General features: G+C 42.0%; 1 protein-coding gene across 9 annotated transcripts in view; it reads left to right on the top strand.

The window, feature by feature from the left end:
• PARD3 (par-3 family cell polarity regulator) overlaps positions 1 to 18,667 on the top strand; it is a 901,610-nt gene that overhangs the window by 853,229 nt on the left and 29,714 nt on the right. For all 9 annotated transcript variants that reach the window (XM_082258262.1, XM_082258264.1, XM_082258261.1 and 6 more), the window contains one exon: positions 14,763 to 14,883. In XM_082258262.1, the coding sequence (XP_082114388.1) occupies positions 14,763 to 14,883 (121 nt within the window). The remainder of the gene's footprint in view (positions 1 to 14,762; positions 14,884 to 18,667) is intronic.

The raw sequence follows: 18,667 nt of genomic DNA, 5'->3' as shown, positions 1-18,667 counted from the left end.
TGGAGGATTCATTTTACACTCCTGTGACCCGTTTTCAGCAGAGAACGTGCTGAAGTCCGCACTCTGCTGATGTAGCAGAAGTCAGTCCAGGCGCCGTGTCACCACAACAATGGAAGTCGGGATCCACCAGGTATCTGCACTGACACCCGGCTCAGCCTCTCTCTGCGAGCCGCTGATGTAGCAGAAGTCAGTCCAGGCGCCGTGTCACCACAACAATGGAAGTCGGGATCCACCAGGTATCTGCGCTGACACCCGGCTCAGCCTCTCTCTGCGAGCCGCTGATGTAGCAGAAGTCAGTCCAGGCGCCGTGTCACCACAACAATGGAAGTCGGGATCCACCAGGTATCTGCACTGACACCCAGCTCAGCTTCTCTGCAAGCCACTGAGAGCCTGAGGCGGCCGCTCTCCGACCCAGTGAGCAAGGAGAGAGCAGAGAGCTATGACTGACAGTCAACAGCTCTCTGCTCGGGGAGCTATCAGAACTGAGCGATCGGCGGTGTTCTATCACTCGGTTCTCGGTGCAGAGGCGTCGGGAACAGATGCTGCATCCACCTAAGTATAATTGGGGGAAGAAAACATATCCTTTTTTTACTTTTACTTTCCATTTTCCTTTTCTTCTGCTTTCATCTTTCCCTTCTAGTTATTTTTCTTTTTACTTTTTCAATTCCTTTCCTTTTCCTATCTTTTTTTTTTTTTTTTACTTTTCCCTTTCCATTCACTTTCTTTCTCCTTTTCTTTTTACATGTTCCTTTCATTTGTATTTTTCTCCCGTTCCTGTTTTTTTCTCTTCCACTTTCTTTCTTTTTTTTTACTTTCTCCTTTTCTTTTACTGTCGCTGTTCTTTATAGAAAAAATGTCATTTTTGCTTGCAAGTGATTGCATAATGGAAGACAACAATGCTTGCCTTTATTTACTAAGCTCTGGTTCAAATTCACTTGCAAAGTGCATAGTCTGTTTGCCTTTAGTAAACCAACCCCACTGTATTTGGAAGTTGGATTATATTGACAGGTGTCTAGTGACCAACTCCCAGTGGTGCTTCTCTAGTCCTGTGAGTAGTATGTAATTATGTTTGGATGTTGGGACACTGGAAAATCGCGTTTTATTGACAGATGCCTCTTGACACCTGGGAGGGGACATACATTAACTGGAAAAGTAAAAAGAAAATAACTGGAAGGGGAAATGCAAAGCAGAAGAAACGGAAAATGGAAAGTAAAAGAAAAAAAATGAAAGGAGTTCATCATTAAAGTATATGTGGGCTCTTGTAATCACGCTAATTTCTTTTACCCTTTTCTTTCCCACTACTTTTCCCTTTCCATTTACTTTCACTCTTCCTTTCCTTTTACATGTTCCTCTCATTTGTATTTATGTTCCCTTTCCTTTTTTCTTCTATTCCATTTGCTTTCTTTTTACTTTTCCTTTTACTTTCTCCCTGTCTCTTACTGCCCCTGTTTGTTACCCTTTTTTTGTTTTGCTTTTCCCTTTCCTTTGCTTTCCCCATTTTCTTTCCATTAAAGCTGTATTAAACCTAAAACCAAAAATGCAATATATTGCAGCTTAACCATCGTTAGATGTGGTGGCTTTTTTTTTTTTTTTTGGGGGGGGCTTTTTTCCCCACTTTTTTTCACCTGGTGATCTACGGTAGTAAATTATACACCTTTGTATTAAGGGTGCCTCAACTCTAGAGTTAAGGAGCCCAGAGATACTTTTGGACGGCGGCATTGTCAGTCTGTGGGAGGGGAGTGTTAGTTGTACTAACAAACTGACACCAAACTCCAGCCAACACTTAAACAGGTACATCAAACATTTTTTTCCTTTTGAGATAAACTTTTACATAAAGACTGACCATTGTATGCACACCTGTCATTTTTGAATGGTTTGTCTCAACCCTCTAAGTGCTAAATCTTAAGGACATCTGCAGACTTAATGGCAAGGTAAAAATACAGAAAAGAAAGATCCCAAAAAAAAATTAAATGCAGCCACCACATCCAAGAATTGGTAAACTGCAATATAATAAATGTTTTGGGTTTCATACGGCTTTGTTTTTTTCACATCCCTTTTCTTTACTTTCCTCATTTCATTTTTTTTTTTTTGCCCCCTTTTTTTGTCTTTGTCTTTTGTCTTTTTTGACTTTGTTTATGAGGATTGAGAAAGCCAGCCCCGAAATACACGTGGCTTAGCAATTGGTATTCCCAGCAAAAAGGCACTCAAAATAGCAAAATGCCCTTGGTATAATACATCTATCTACGTGGAAAACACATACCTTAGGGATTTTAGCACATAATTTACAATGTCGACTCATGTTTATCTTTAATACAGTGCCCTAATTAGCATCTTCTGTGTTGGGACAGTGGTTAGCATTCAACCCTACCTTTTACCCAGTGGCCAAATGTAAATGTGTAGGGAAGTCAGACCTTTAGAACTCTTGTCTTTGTTTCCCACCTTGCCTTCCCCATCGAGTTGTAATTGCGTTCAGCACCAAAAATGATTACAGAAGATTATACCTTATTGAAGGCAATCTCAGTATCCACTTAAATAAAAGCACGCAGTGGGTAAAATGTAGTGTGTCTAGCTTTGCAATTACATACCTTGTTATACCTCATTTTAAAGTGCCTAAATTGCATTTTGTCCCCCACATCTCAGCTTACTCGAATACAGATTTTTCTTTACCCTCACAGCGAGCAATGAAAATATCTAGCAGTTTTTTGTTTTTATTTTAAGAGTTTTTTTGTGTTTCCCACTCTGGGTGAAGCAGCCTGTCTCTTCCCTGTTTGGTAAGCCAGAGAAAATCCACACAAAATTGTTGTGCTCTTACACCCCCTACAAAGATGACTCGTACAGAAACCAAAATTGGCACTTTTCTCTACAGCGTGCTCCCACTGAGCCATTATTGTCAGTAAGGTAGCCTATCTGTTCGGCAATTTTAGGGTTAGACAGACTTGCTTGTGATTGCACATAATGTCAGCCTCACCTAAAGCTACTTTGAAAAAAATCAATTTCTGGATTTAAAATTGTGTACACGCTTGATGGAGAATTAGACTGGAAGATGACAGAGGGAAACATTTTACAATAAAGCCAAGGATAGTATGAAGACAATCTTACTGGGGAACATTGAGGGGCATATTGAAATTGGTAGTCCCTTCACGATTTGGTCAGCACAGTGCCTTTGTGTTTTTCAGAACAGTGTTTCTCAACCTTTTTTCAGTCAAAGCACTCTTTAAATGATAGACAATCTCAATGCATCCTTTAAAATTATGTATAGCATTGAGACTCCCCATTCTAAAATGTAAGAAACTATAGCTTTACACAATGCAGCTACATCCACATGTAAGACACCCAACATTGGTGATTTATTATTCCAAAGTAAATACACTTTTCCACACTGGTACTCACTAGTATTCCAATGTTTCTCTTCTTCAATTTCACCCCTTTAGTCAGCTAGTGTCATTCCAGTGCTGAGGGAGAGGGGCACAGGAGAGTCAAACAAGGATGCTGTGGAGGCAACAAACAAAACTGATGACATCATTCCTTACACGCTTGATGGGGAATTAGACTGGAAGATGACAGAGAAAAACACTTTTCAATTTGATTTTATGATGCCAGTGCCTAGAAAGGCATAATGGTGCTTATAAAAACTTGTGGCTTTGTGTAACTAAAAGATAGGCTTGATCCACCTGCTGGCTTGTATACAATTTTTGATCCCCTGAAGAAACCTCAAGGCACCTCAGGGTGCCTGGGCACCCTGGTTGAAAAAGGCTGTTCTAGAACACAGTGGTTCTCAGCTCCAGGCCTGTAAAATCACTGTTTTTCAGTTGTTTTTACCAACATTAGCAGCTAAGCTACAAAGGTGGTTTTAAAACCTTGCTATTCAGAGACATAAAGTGTATAGCTGGTAAAAAAAAGATGTACGCATCTGCAATACATGCACATTTCTATGTGTTTTACCCATTTGAAAATACTGCAAGCACAAAAAATACGTATGATTTGCCAAAAACCTAGTTAGCTCCTAGCTTCTTATTTGAGCTGATATCACTACCGCTTCTGCCTTTAAATCCCAAGCAGTGTTGTCATACCAGTTTGGTTCTCTCCCCTTCTTTACTACAAAACGCACATGTAATGGAGATGAGGATACGTGAAGGTCATCTGTAGGCCTGAACGTGAGAATTCAAGCAGTCCTTGACAATACTGCTGGGAATTTCAGTGCTGTTCACTCAGATGAGAAGTTAGGACCACAATGGGTTTTTTGCAGATCAACAGTTTTTTTTGTTTTGTTTTTTTGTGCCTGCGGGTATAACATGGAGGAATGTACACATATTGCAGTGATGTGCTAAACTGTGTATGTTTGTCTAGACATACATTTTAATAATTGCAGTCTTGATTTACACCAGAGATTTTTTTGTGTTCAATCTAGCTACTACATTTGCTATCAGGTAATCACTAGGACTGATGAAACTATAGGAGATGTCAGATATCAGTTGCCTTCAAGTGCATCCTCCCTTTTTGTGGTGACCATTAAGTGCACAGCTCTAATCAGTTGCAATACCCTCCTGATTTACTGCAGGGGTATGAGGGTTGTAAGTGGCCCACTGGACCTCCACTGAGTTCTAAGCTCTTGCCTAAGTTGCCTTGTGGATGATCTGGCTCTGTTTACATGCAAAAATAATGCAGATTTGATGCCCTGCCTGATGCTGCTACGCCTTTGCCACGTCCGAGAAGGAGTATGACCTGTCATTTTAGTCTTGTTTGAACCAGATACTGAGCAACATCTGACGCTCAGTGCCTGACATTTCTCAAAAGCCACTGGTTATTTTTTCCAAGTCCAAAAAAAAAAAAAAAATTCCAGCTCATTATGATGTTATACTCTTAGTTATTATCTGAATTTATAAGGATAAACATTGTAACCCGATGACTAAATCTCCTTCTCCGCTCAGCGTTATAAACCATCTTTATGTTTTTACATTAAACAATTTGCTTTGGCTTTCATGGTAATTAAAAAAAAAATTATGATGGCAATCTTCTACTTCAAAGAACCTGCATAGACAAATAATAAAACACATTTAAGATGCTGACTTATTACCATTATTATCATATCAATAATCATATTTGTATTCACATCTTCGTTCCAGATAACGACACCACTTACACTTGGTTTGATTAAATTAATTTGAAAGGGGGGGACCATATTTTATTTAGTTAAATGAATTGCCGGCTGTGGCAAAATGTTTGCACTCTGTTCATTTCCCAGTTCATGAAAAGGTAAAATAATATATTTCTCTTTTGTTCATTGACGGACACAGCTCCTGATTCCTCTTAACCATTGGATTATACTGCCCCCTACAGGAGTAGGACACTAGGCAGGAAAAAGCTTGACTACGCCTATGGGCATTCCCAGGGGGTATACACCAACACTCCAGAGCTATGGGGGGCAGCCCCAGTGAGGGTTACTGAAGCCCCTACCCTCCATTTGGGCATCTCCCCTCATCTCCGCTGCCCCTGGGTGGTCGGCTCCGTGGAGGCTCGTGCCCAGGTGGCTGGGCATCCACAGAAATTTAGGCAGCGGCTTGTGGCCTACTAGGCAATGCGGCCGAGTCTGCCTCCATTGGGGGACGGCCCCAGTGAACCTCGCTGGGATGAGTGCAGCAGCTATGCCTCCATTCAAATTGAGGCCATGGCTTGCGGTCTACTAGGCCATGCAGCCAGCTTGGCACTTCCCTTGGAAGGGGTGGTGCTGTGGGCGCAGCTTAATTTTTGATGGTAACCATGCCGCCATTATTGTGGAGGGCACCTACCCCTTTTAGCGCTGTGGGTCCATCAGGAAACCTTGCCTGCACCCGCATCATGGCGGGCGGCCCCCTTTTAAGGGGGCTGTTGCCTATTGTGCAGGCCCCCTTTTAAGGGGGCTATTTCCTATTGTGCAGGCCTCTATGAAGGGGCTCGGAGGGCGACTGCCCTGTTTTTTGGCAGGGTCCAGTAGGTGGTCTATTTGAGGACCCTGGGTTGGTGTTCCCCTTGCAGGATCGCAGTCGGCAGCATTCCCCTGATTGTTATGTTTTACCGGGTGACCTTAGTATATAGCGTCCACCGCCCTCCTCTATCCATCAGATCCTGAATCTGGTTCGGCCACCGTGGACACGAGTCACCCTACTGGGTCTGCGTCCATGCACTTTGAGGGTTCAGACAGTGAGGATGTTTCCTCTGCTCCTCTAGCCGTGCATTAAAAGGTGCTGGTGGATGCACGGATAGTACTTTTTTTTTGCAGTCCCAGATGTTTTTGGTTGTTTTGGGTTTTCTCTTTTCTCATGTGCCATTTTTTTATTGGGGCTCCAAGAATTAGCACGACATTGTTTTGTGACCTGATGTATAATTTTTACATCCTACCACTTATTAGCATATCGTACATGGCACCAATATTTGAGTTTAATTACAAAATAAGCTGAAGAACAATGACACAATGCCTGCACTTTCCATGGGGGTAAGTATTCACAGCAGGAGGAATCTGTAAGATCCTATCAGTGCAAAACAACATTGTGGAGTTTGAAATGTATTCTGCAAACCAAATGAGCATGCATTAAAATTTTATTCTAATTTCTAGTTTAACTTTAATATTGCTTTTTGAGTGCTATGCAGTTTCGAAGTAAGCCCAAGAATAAACCATTTACAACATATCACTTCTAATTACCAGGCTTATTAGAGAGATCTATGCGTTCCTTTCTTGGAATAAACCCTTTTTTTATGTTGTTTTCCACTTTTATCTTTGAATGTAGGACTCTTAGGGCTCATGCACATTGCAGCTCAAAAAAGCGGCTTTTACAGGCATTTTAGCTTTTATTTCTCTGCCTAAAAGCTTGAAGAAGCTTGTGCTATTTTGTGCTCTTTTGCACATTTTTATTGAGCTTTTTTGAGCATAAGCATTTTTTTTTCAAAAACCCTCCCCTCAACTAATTTTTCCTCTTTTTGTATTTGTGTTTGTGCTTTTTTGAGCTTTTTGTGCTTTTTCACATTTTTTTGTGCATTTTGGGGCACTTAGGCGTCTCTTCTGCTCGAAAAGCTCCTCTCAAAAAATGCGTGTTTGGTGGGCCGGGGGGGGGGGGGGGGGGGGTTCTACCTGTAAGAGCATATGCCTGAAAAAGCCATAGTGTGCATGGACACATTGGCTAACATGGAGGGGAGTTTCTAGTAAGAAAAAATATTAGTGCTCAAAAAAGCCTTAAAGGCTGTAGGAGCTGCTTCTTTGAGGTGTGGTTTGCATGAGCCCTAAGGCTCACAAATACTAGCCTGAAAGCTGATCTACAGGCAGATATGAATTACACAAATTATACAGACCTTTATTCATGAATACATCCCTAAATGCAAGCAATGTAACTACCTTAAAATGTGACAAGCCTCTTACAACCTCTGTACAGCAAAGCTCAGGACTGAGAGAGGGAAAAACAGCACAAGGAGCCAATCAGTTGTGCTTCAGTGTAAGGAGCGTGTGTTTAGATCTACCTGGGTTTAGTTGCGTTTAGCCAACTAGGCCAATTAGGCCTAACAGTCCTGGGACACAGAATTTTCTATTTTGTGTTACTGCAGCTAGACCAAATACCCCCTAGGTGCATTCACCCATAGCAAGCATTTATACGCTTCCAGGTGTATTTAGAAACTGGCTCATAAAGCGCCTAGACACCTGTATTTTAATTCTTGTGTGCATGGGGCTCTGATGTGCAGTGGAAATGGCAATGTTGTTGTCTGCTACTGCAGTACTTTGTAAGGCAATGAAGAACAAATAAACTGGTGAGCAATTTGATAAAAGCTTCATTGGAAGTTTGGTCAAATTTTGAATGAATACTAAGCCAACATGGTTTTTTTCCCATAAACGTCCTTTGGTAGGTTTGCACACCAAAGGTGTCAGAAGAAGATTCAAGGCATTGATCAGAATGTATATTTATATTATATACAGCAAGTAATAAACTGCTTCTACTTGGGTGGATAACAGGTTCTATCACCACAAAGGAATACTTTGCATATATTATAGGCTGATCAGTGCAGTGACCGGATACCCAGAGCACTGATTAGACTGTAAGATGAATTTCTTTCAATCAAAGGCTGCTTGTATAGGGCAATGCATAGTATTGAAGTGCAATTTATCCTGCAATATGAGGATGTATTCTGTGTAATAAGCACGTGTCATTCTGAAATCTTCCTGTCTTGGAGATTGCAAAAATAATACATTTTGCAGATGTCCGCCTTAGATGACAAGACACTGTAAAGCACAGCTACCTGTAGATGCCAGACTTCATTTTTCCTTCAGTCAGTGAAAGTGTGCCTAAAGACAAACATCTTTTGCTTTGGGTAGAATATGTAAGGTTAGCACATTGTGACCATTGTCTCCAGGAGTGAGAAGAAGGGAAGATACAAAACTTTGAGTTACCAACTAGAATAAAATCTTGTAAAAAGTGACAACTAAGCAAAGATTTCCCTTACGTTGGAGAGATTTCCTTTTGGTTCTTGTTGTGTCTACAGAATGGGAAGTGTTTAAAAAAAAAAAAAAAAAGACATGGCATTGGTTTTACACTTTCCCTTTTTTATCCAAAGCAAAGATATACTTTAACCACTTCAGTTCCAGAAGGTTTTACCCCCTTAACCACTTCAATACAGTGCCCTTTCACCCCCTTCCTGTCCAGGCCAATTTTCAGCTTTCAGCGCTGTCACACTTTGAATGACAATTGCGCAGTCATGCTACACTGTACCCATATGAAATTTGGTGGTGCTTAATCACCGCTGGGTTTTTTATTTCTTACTAAAAAAAAAAAAAAAAAGACAGAACATTTTGAAAAAAAAAACGTTTTTCTTATTTTCCGTCAGTAAATTTTGAAAATAAGTAATTTTTCTTCTTCACTGATGTGCACTGATGAGGCGGCACTGATAGGCTACACTGATGGGCACTGATGAGGTGGCACTGATGGGGTGGTACTAATATGCCGCACTGATAGGCGGCACTGATGGGCACTGAGAGGTGACACTGATGGGCGCTGACGGGCGGATTGGACACAGCCAATCACATGGGTAAAGAGCCAAGTCATTGGCTCTTTACCAAGATCGGGGTCATACCGTGCCCAAGCAACACGGCGCAGGCCACGATCGCCGCATTGCGTGCCCCTGCAGGTGCGCGAGAGAGGCCGTTCTGGGGCGCTGTCATATGATGTCATCCCAGAACGAGAGCCGCACCGCTCCGCCGTCATTTAAAGGTGGGCGGTCGGTAAGTAGTTAATGACCAGGCAATTTTTTGCGATTCGGCACTGCGTTTCTTTAAAAATTGTGCGGTCGTGCACCGCTGTACCTAAATACAATTGATGTCCTTTTTTTCCCACAAATAGAGCTTTCTTTTGGTGGTATTGGATCACCTGTGCGGTTTTTAGATTTTGTGCTATAAACAAAAAAAAATATATTTTTTACTTTCTGCTATAAAACATTCCCAATAAAAAAAAATAAAAAATCAAATTTTTTTATCAGTTTAGGCCAATTTGTGTTCTGCTACACATTTCTGGTAAAAAAAATCCCAAAAAGCGTATTTTAATTGGTTTGCGCAAAAGTTATTGCGTTTACAAGCTATGGGATAGAATTTTGGACTTTTTATTTATTTTTTTTGTTTTTAGTAATGGCAGCGATCAGATTTTTAGCAGGACTGCTACATTGCGGCGAACAGATCGGACTCCTAACTGACATTTTTGACACTTTTTGGGGACCAGTGACATTACTACAGTAATCAGTGCTAAATAATATACACTGCTACAGTATAAATGACACTAGCAGGGAAGGGGTTAATACTGGGGGTGATCAAAGGGTTAAATGTATGCCTATATGTAGTTACTAACTGAGGGGGGAGTGCTCTGTAACAGGCACACAGAGATCGGTGTTTCACAATCTCAATGTGCCTGTCTGACAGAAGAGCCGCCTGCTTTGTTTACAAAGGCAGACGGCTCTCCTGTCAGTTTCTCTGAAGATCGTGGGAGGCGGGCGGCCATCGAGCCCGCTCCTCCCACGGTCTGGCTCCCACTGTGTCTAATCACCTCGCCGCCGAGACCGCATGCACGTAATCATGTACGTGATTATGCGCAGCTAAGCCGCCCTGCGGTCGGCAAGTGGTTCATTATGATTAAGACACAACCTAATTCTCAGTGAAGTTATACTTGCTTTTTTCTGATGTTTTTTTGGCCAGTAACGTGACAAGTTGGGGCTTCTTTGGTCTGCTTTTGCCACGAGTGGTGCTGAACGATGCAGAGATCAGTGCTAACATGACATCAGCAACGCTCTCTTCAATAAAAGAGCAAAGGATGCCATATTGACACCTACTCTGTGTGCTCTGCCAGACATCATTCATCATTCAAATAGGTACTGCAGGAGACAGTTACAGATGGAAGGTAGGTATTGCAGACACCGTTTTTAGATAATATTTCATACAGTTGACTTCTTTTATCAAAGTATATGTTCCATCTGTCAGTATTACCTCATAGTAAATAATTTAAACTTGTAATTGACAGTTGCAACTGAAAGGAAGGGGATGAGTTGTTGCTATAGGACAGCTCAATTTTTATTTCAGATAGTTTTAAAGGAGGATCGTTGTTTTAGCCATTTGACATGATTTTGATGTCTGTCCTTGAGATGCTTCAAAGTATAGCTAGAGATGGCTGCCTGGAGTATTTAAAAGAAAAGTCACCATCAGGTAATCTTCATTGATGTTAGCAAGCAAGTTCCATTTCTTATTTTTTAATAAAATGAATCATGTTATAAAGTAGTACAGTAAGAACAGTCACAGACCGCTTCTAAACTCAAATGGCAGAGGGAGAATAAAGGTTTGAATTTGGGTCTTGTAAGTTTTCTTGATGACATATAATTAAAGTCCATATAATATGTATGTTTATACTCCATGTTCACACTAAGAGTTAAAAAAAAAAAAAAAACGTGATTAGAATAGATCCTTCAGTTATGAACTGTCTTAAAGAGGTTGTAAACTCGTTCAAAAATTTTTTTTTTTTTTTACAACCTGCAAGAGAAAGACATAATGAGCTAGTATGCATCGCATACTAGCTCATTATGAAATACTTACCTTCGAACGAGCCCCCGCCGTGCCGCTCTCTTACCTGTATGACGAGCGACATGTTCAGTCGCCCGTCTTCCGGGATCGCGGCATCCGGCCATCTGATTGGCTGGAGCCGCGGTGACGTCACTCCCGCGCACGCGCGCGGGAGCCGACGGTCACGGCACGGGGCTCTGAAGGAACGGCACGATCAGCCGTTCCTTCAGAGCGCATGCGCCAGTGACGTCACTGGCTGCATTAAAGGTAAATATCTCCTAAACCGTACATGTTTAGGAGATATTTACAGTACCTATAGGTAAGCCTTATCATAGGCTTACCTATAGGTACAACTTCCTGAGGAGGGTTTACTTCCTCTTTAAGGCTAATGTACACTATATCGTCAAAAGTATTTGGATGCCCGCCTTTACGCGCACATAATCTTTATTGGCATCCCAGTATTAGTCCGTAGGGTTTCCTTGCTTTGTGCACTGGTGTGTAGTCATGTTGGGAACATGAAGGGGCCATCCCCAAACTGTTCCCACAAAGTTGGGAGCATGAAATTATCCAAAATGTCTTGGTATGCTGACGCCTTAAGAGTTCCCTTAACTGGAACTAAGGGGCTAAGCCCAGCTCCTGAAAAACAGCCCCACACCATAATTCTTTTCCACCAAATGATTTGGACCAGTGCGCAAAGCAAGGTCCATAAAGACCTGGATGAGTGAGTTTGGGGTGGAGGAACTTGACTGGCCTGCACCTGAGTCCTGACCTCAACCCGATAGAACACTTTTGGGAGAAGTTAGAGCAGGGACTACAAGCCAGGCCTTCCTGTCCAACATCAGTGCCTGACCTCACAAATGCTCATCTGAAAGAACGGTCAAGCATTCCCATAGAGACACTCCTAAACCTTGTCGACAGCCTTCCCAGAAGAATTGAAGCCGTTATAGCTGCAGAGAGTGAGCCAACTCAATATTGAACTCTATAGACTAAGACTGGGATGCCATTAAAGTTCATGTGTGTGTAAAGGCAGGCGCCCCAATGCTTTTGACGATAGTGTATATGGGCATCTGATGCAGACAACATTTAAATGCTTCTGAGTTACTTAGATTTTTCCTGTAAGTTGCTGTGGTTTGCTTTTGCAAAGTCTCATTGACTTGAATTGGGAAACATTTCTTAAGTCTCATACAATGCATGTACAGCAATGATTTTTCATTCAAATGCAGTAGTCATTAAAGAAGTGGATGACAGTATCTCATTGATTAGTGAAAATAAACTGAATGTACTGGCAGACCACTTCATTGGTCATAAAGTAGCCATCTCTATAACCCAAACGCATAAGTAGCTTTTATGCCATATAGTGCAGCTTTCATCTTTTAATGTGTATTTAAAACTCTGCCCTGATCTTTAATAGCTGTTAATTTAACTATATTTATGCAGCTGCCAAGTGATGGTTTGGGGGTTAAAGAGTCGGTCTACCCAAAATGAATGTTTTAGCTTTTGGCAGTGGTGTAGAGTGAGAAGATAACTGGAGATGGTCAGAATGGAGACACATTGGTGGCAACAAGGATGGAGTCTGATCAATAGACTTACCATTTGGCTATACAGTACTTAGTATGAGTAGTAAATCTAATCTTGCAACTTTATAGTGCATCTAAAAACATTTTTTTTTTTTTAGGTTTGAATAAAATAGTGATGGGTTACAACTCCTTTCAGGTTTTTATTGCTGAATGTGCAACATTTTAAAGAATTATTTCCCCTTTTAAAAAAAAAAAAATAAATGCACTTATTTTTGCAGCTAAAAAATGTGCATTCATTAACTTTTATTCCTTAGGAGGAGCCTGCAGAGCATTGCCCCCGCGATTAGTGGATCACGAGTGCAATGTCAGACTCTAGAGCTCTCTGCCCATACCTTTGTACGGGCAGACAGTCCCTGACCTCTGGGCAGTGGAATTGTACTACGAATGTGTTAATCAGCACATTCCACTCGCATTTCATTAATACCATAAGTCCATCTTTTACCGTGGCAGATAGGACTTGTTGTTTTCTCATTCAGAGTTTCCTGTGAATGTATGACGTGGCTGTGTGGGCAGGCCATGCTGTGTTTAAATTTTGACAGCGGGTGCAGGGAGAAGAACTCCAGTTAACAATGGGGGGGGGGGGGCAGTGGATGCTGCCTAGTAACATGTTACACCCTAAGTACAGGTGTAACATGTTGCTAAAGTTGATCTTGGCCTTTAAGTCTTCACCTAAAAAAATGTAGAGGACAAATCTTCCAATGGGGTACAACTATCCAAGAGTGGATTTCTAGTTGTTTGTACAGGACTAGACGTAAAGGTAAATTTTACAATTTAATACTGTATTATTAGGTTTAGAAAGTGGCATTATTTCATTGTACAATAGCTGTTCTAGCTAATTTATCAACTGATCAGGCAGGCCTGAGTACACTCAGTCGTGGAGGTGATTACAAGTCTATGGGTTCTCAGCATCTACTCCAGGAGGTGATTACAAGTCTATGGGTTCTCAGCATCTACTGCAGACGAACCCTGAAAGATCCATTCTGGTTAAAGCCGGAACTACTGTACACTGCATCTTAGCACCACAAACCAAGAATGCTATTTAATTGGTTTTTATTATTCGATGCAATCTCTATCCATGTCTCCATGCCTTGTTTTGCTGAAAAATCACTTTAAAAAAAACACCCCCTAGCATTTCTGGTGGTGGCCATCCTAAATAAGGGCAAATGATTCATGTAACATTTACCGTACTTACTGAGGTCCATCTTACTTTATCTTAGGCTTGCAGGCAGGAGGGTGTGCTTAGCTGAGAACAACCCCCTGCCCCTCCTGAAGACTTCTGGGATGTATGATATCAGTTGCTCCTGAAGACTTCTGGGATGTATGATATCAGTTGCTCCTGAAGACTTCTGGGATGTATGATATCAGTTGCTCCTGAAGACTTCTGGGATGTATGATATCAGTTGCTCCTGAAGACTTCTGGGATGTAGGATATCAGTTGCTCCTGAAGACTTCTGGGATGTATGATATCAGTTGCTCCTGAAGACTTGCGCAATGTATGATATCAGTTGCTCCTGAAGACTTCTGGCATGTATGATATCAGTTGCTCCTGAAGACTTGCGCGATGTATGATATCAGTTGCTCCTGAAGACTTCTGGGATGTATGATATCAGTTGCTCCTGAAGACTTGCGCGATGTATGATATCAGTTGCTCCTGAAGACTTCTGCGATGTATGATATCAGTTGCTCCTGAAGACTTCTGGGATGTATGGTATCAGTTGCTCCTGAAGACTTCTGGGATGTATGATATCAGTTGCCTAGGCCTGGAAACGAGGAAGTAACTAAAGAAATGTAAAAAAAAACTGTTTAAACAAGTAAATAAGAAATATTTTCCTATCTATTTAGTAATGCAAGCAGCATGAGGATTAATAATATGCTGATTGAGAGAGTGAAGTTCCACTTTAAGAATCGCTTGGTTTCTCCCACAATTAAACCCATACAATTGTGCCTTTTTTTTGCCCCTTTTTTGAAGAATGGTTATTCGGCAGTCATATCCTCTCAATATTATCTTGTCTATAGACAGACGCCTTATATCCTTTTCAGTTGGTGCTGATATGTGTATGTAGACGTTTAAAAGTTGTGTGCAAACTTTAACAGGCTATATTGCACAAAACTCTAATGAGATTTTTCTGTTTTAGTAATCGATCAACTCCAAGCAACCATGACCGAATACAGCGTCTTCGACAAGAATTCCAGCAGGCCCGGCATGAGGACGATGTAGATGAGCGCAGGCGTACTTACAGCTTTGAACAACCTTGGGTGAGTGTTCCGATACCCTCCAGAAACGTATGCTACTTTATCTACCAGAGTCAGTCCAGATTAGCATTACTACTTAAAGCACCAACTTTATGACCTTTCAACTTCTGTCCCTATCCTCACAGCATGTGTCCATTATGGATAATTTAATTTCATATCTGACTTTACCATCTGGACGCATATTTACGCAATATCACATTTCCTTCTGTCTTGCCGTAGCAAATTGTGTTTATTTTACTAAGTGGCAAATACAAAAGTCCCAGATCTGTGAGGAACTCAAATGGTTCGAAACAAAAGCTGTATTACTTCTAGCTATCGTACGTTATATATTTATCTCAGCTGTTCCTTAATTATAGGGCCATTTTTCCCCCTTTTGTTTATCTGCAGTAAACAACTGTGGATTTAGATTCAGCACTCCAGACAAAACATTTGCTTTTCTTTAAATAGACATTTGCAGTATTGTTAAAGCCTTTCTAGTAATTATGGTGGTTTTGTGCCTATAGGCAGGATGTGTAATGGCAGATTAGGCTGTTTTACACCTGATCTGCAGATTATTTCCTCGTATACATCTTGAAAACAATTTCACTATCTGAATTATGATTGCTTATCTTGCATCCAGGAATATCAATGAAGAAGTGCAAGCAATATTTCTTTTATCATACGAACATCTCATCCCAAGGTTACAGAAAAGTAGATCTATACTTCATGAAGAATAGAAACCCTGTTTGCTGAGATTTATGCATTAACATGTAGTGTATAGAAGCAGAAAGTGATCATTTGGTTTCCCGGGGCTTGTGCAGCTCTTGCATCTTTTGGTGAATTGCTGTACATACTCTGGGAGTAGATGGGTTAGAGGGATGGACAGGGTATGTGCGATTTGTTGCTTTACTTCTGCCCAGGAACAAGTACTGTATGTTTAGACTAAAGCCTGGTACACACTATTCATTTTTTTTTTTTTTTGTTCAACCCAGCGGATTAAGTGAAAAAAAAAAAAGAAACTGTGAGCTACGGTCGGAGCCCCTATACTAACTATGTGAAGTTAGTATAGCAATCTCCCCTGCTGAGCTATTGTGTTCTGCCATTGGCTGAGAGCGCTGATTGGGGGTTTTCCAGCATGCACGTCTGATAGAAGCCGCCCCAACAGCCAGTTTGTCTGACAGACCCACATGTCGACTGTGGTTTTTTTTTTAACTGGCAAATGTCTCCCCCGACATTTTATTTTTTCTTCCAGCGACAAAAGTTGCTTTAAAGCAGAACAAAACCCTCCTATGCTTTTCAGCCAGGGAAACTGCCATCTTGGCCTCTGTTTGATCTGCAACTCCCATGGTGCTGCACATGTGATCAGTTATGACACCGACCATTTGATGGGTTGACAGTTTGGTTGAGAGCACAGCTAATGTGACATTTAGCATTCCTCCCAGAATGTAACTGTGTTTTTAAACCGTTAAATCAAAGGTTTTATTTCCGCTTTAAGTGAATTTTGTGATCTTCTACTGGACTGCTTACAGTATATCCCCATTAGCAAGAGAGAATAAAGGGAAGTCAAATACAGATATTAAATATGTCTCCAATATCTCAGATGTAGCAGTTTGTCTTGTAGCATCCTCCTAGGTAGGTGCTAGTGAGAAAGTATAGTTTTGAGATCTGTCTGCTTACCAGAGGGGTTGCAGGTAAATCTATATTGCTTTCTGCCTACCAGAGAGAAGGATGTGATTCATTTAGTCTAGAGAGTGTTTCACGCTGGTCCAATAGGGAAGCATGTTGGACAGGGGGAGGAAACCTGACGAATGGGTGCATAGGCTTTTGATACAGTCCTGGTGATTGGCAAAGGGCAGGTCCCCTCGGTGCATTTTGGGATACTGTATAAAAGCCAGGAGCACATGTTCTGCAGGGTCTTTGGCTGGAGAGCAGAGTCCCGGAGAGAGGGGGCGGCTGCCTCCTCCTCTGAAGAGGTGACATGTGGTCGCAGGAGGTTGTCCTGAGGGCCTGAGGAATGGATTAGAGGAGCTTAACCCAGAGGTCCAGGAGAGCTGACTGCGAGGGGAGACACTGGAGACCCTGGGACCACAGTATCGTGAACACAGGGACTCGTGTCAAGGGTCCTGACCTGAGGGCGGTCCACCCCTAAGTGTAGGATAGTCAGTGGAAGGGTGACTGCAGTGGAGAAGAAAGAGGATGCTAGTGACAGTGTCCTGAAGATAATTGTTTGCCAAGCCGTCTTAAGGAAAGAGACTCGAACCGAGTTCATCCATAGTGGCAGGGTGAATCAACAGCCTGGCTGTATCGTAAGATAGGAGTCCTCAAGTATTGTCTATAGTGCATATTGGATTATCTTACTATTCCCTTCTACTATCCCTATTTAAAATAAAACAAAAACATCATCCAAATACCCCATGGACTGATTATTGGAGCGAGCCAAGGAAGGAGAAAGTAAGAACTTGAAAATGTCATTGTATGCTGGTAAGTCAGGGGGACCCGTAAACTGAAATCTGGCAGTCCTTACGGGGGCAGTGCTACAGTCCCCTATAAACTTAAGCCGGTGTCCTATCAGATCTCCCTACCCCATCAGAAATCCATACCCTCATAATTTCCGGTTCAGATCAGCTGTGTATTCGTCATGCATCAGCTGTATGCATCAGCTGTAGCCGCGTCACACGTCCTAGTGCGCATGCAGGTCGGGCAGCGGGCAGGGAGATCTCTTATAACAAATATCCATCCGATCTCCATGCCCCACACTGCACCAACCCGACAATGGGACAATATGCCCACTGTCCATTTGATGGCAATGCCCATTGTCAGGTCGGTGCAGTGTGGGGCATGGAGATTGGATGGATATTTGTTAAAGGAGATCTCCCTGCCCGCTGCCCGACCCTTTGCCGCGCATGCGCACTAGAACTTGTGCACGACCATTTCGATATTATCAAATTTCCATACCTATTGCGTGCATGCGCACTAGGACATGTGACTGCATGACGAATCCACAGTTGATCTGAACCAGAAATGACGAGGGTATGGATTTCTGATGGGGTAGGGAGATCTGATAGAACACCGGCCATAGATGGTTCAATCCATCTATGAGCAGGCTGGTTGTACCCAAGTTGATCTATTGATCAATTTGGGTTTAACAAGCATGTCAGATTTCTAGCATGTGATTATTGCCAGCGGTCCTGCTGTGGTTGCAGGAAAGAAAATCGCATAATCTATAACCTACCTTAGTTTGTGGCAAAATCCAGTTGAATAATTCTTTGAGGCAATGAGCCTTGGTTTTTATAAGTGCATGAAAAACTTCCTGTTGTCCATAACAGCCAATCAGCTTTTTCAGTTACAAAATGTTTGGATTTAAGCCAGGTACACTTAATTTTTTTTGTGGGGTTGAACAAAAAAAAAAAAAACTATCCGCTTCAGCCAGAGCCGCTGTACTTACCATGCAAAGGTCGTTCACCAATTCCCCCCCCCCCCCCCCCTGAGCTGTTGTGTTCTGACAGGGGGATAGCCCCCCCCTCCAGAACACTTCGATCCGCACTCTCTTGGCTGAGAGCACTGAACGAGAATTGGTCGGCTTCCGGCTTTCCAGCATGCACGTCTGACAGAAGCCGGCCAAACGGACAGACCGACATACACACATGCCGAATGCTGGCTGTTTTTCTTTTTGTTTTGTTTTTTGAACCGGCCGTTGTCTCCCTACATTTGGCTCGTGTGTACCCAGCTTAAGACACCCAGCATCTCCTCATGGTAGATATCAACCTAGATACAAAGATAGACAGACAGTGCTGCCCTTTAAATTGAC

Source organism: Pelophylax lessonae (assembly GCF_965119305.1).
Source record: "Pelophylax lessonae genome assembly, chromosome: 5".
NCBI lineage: Eukaryota > Metazoa > Chordata > Amphibia > Anura > Ranidae > Pelophylax > Pelophylax lessonae.
The sequence above is the reverse complement of the archived record's forward strand: the minus strand, read 5'-3'. Positions and strand labels throughout refer to the sequence as shown.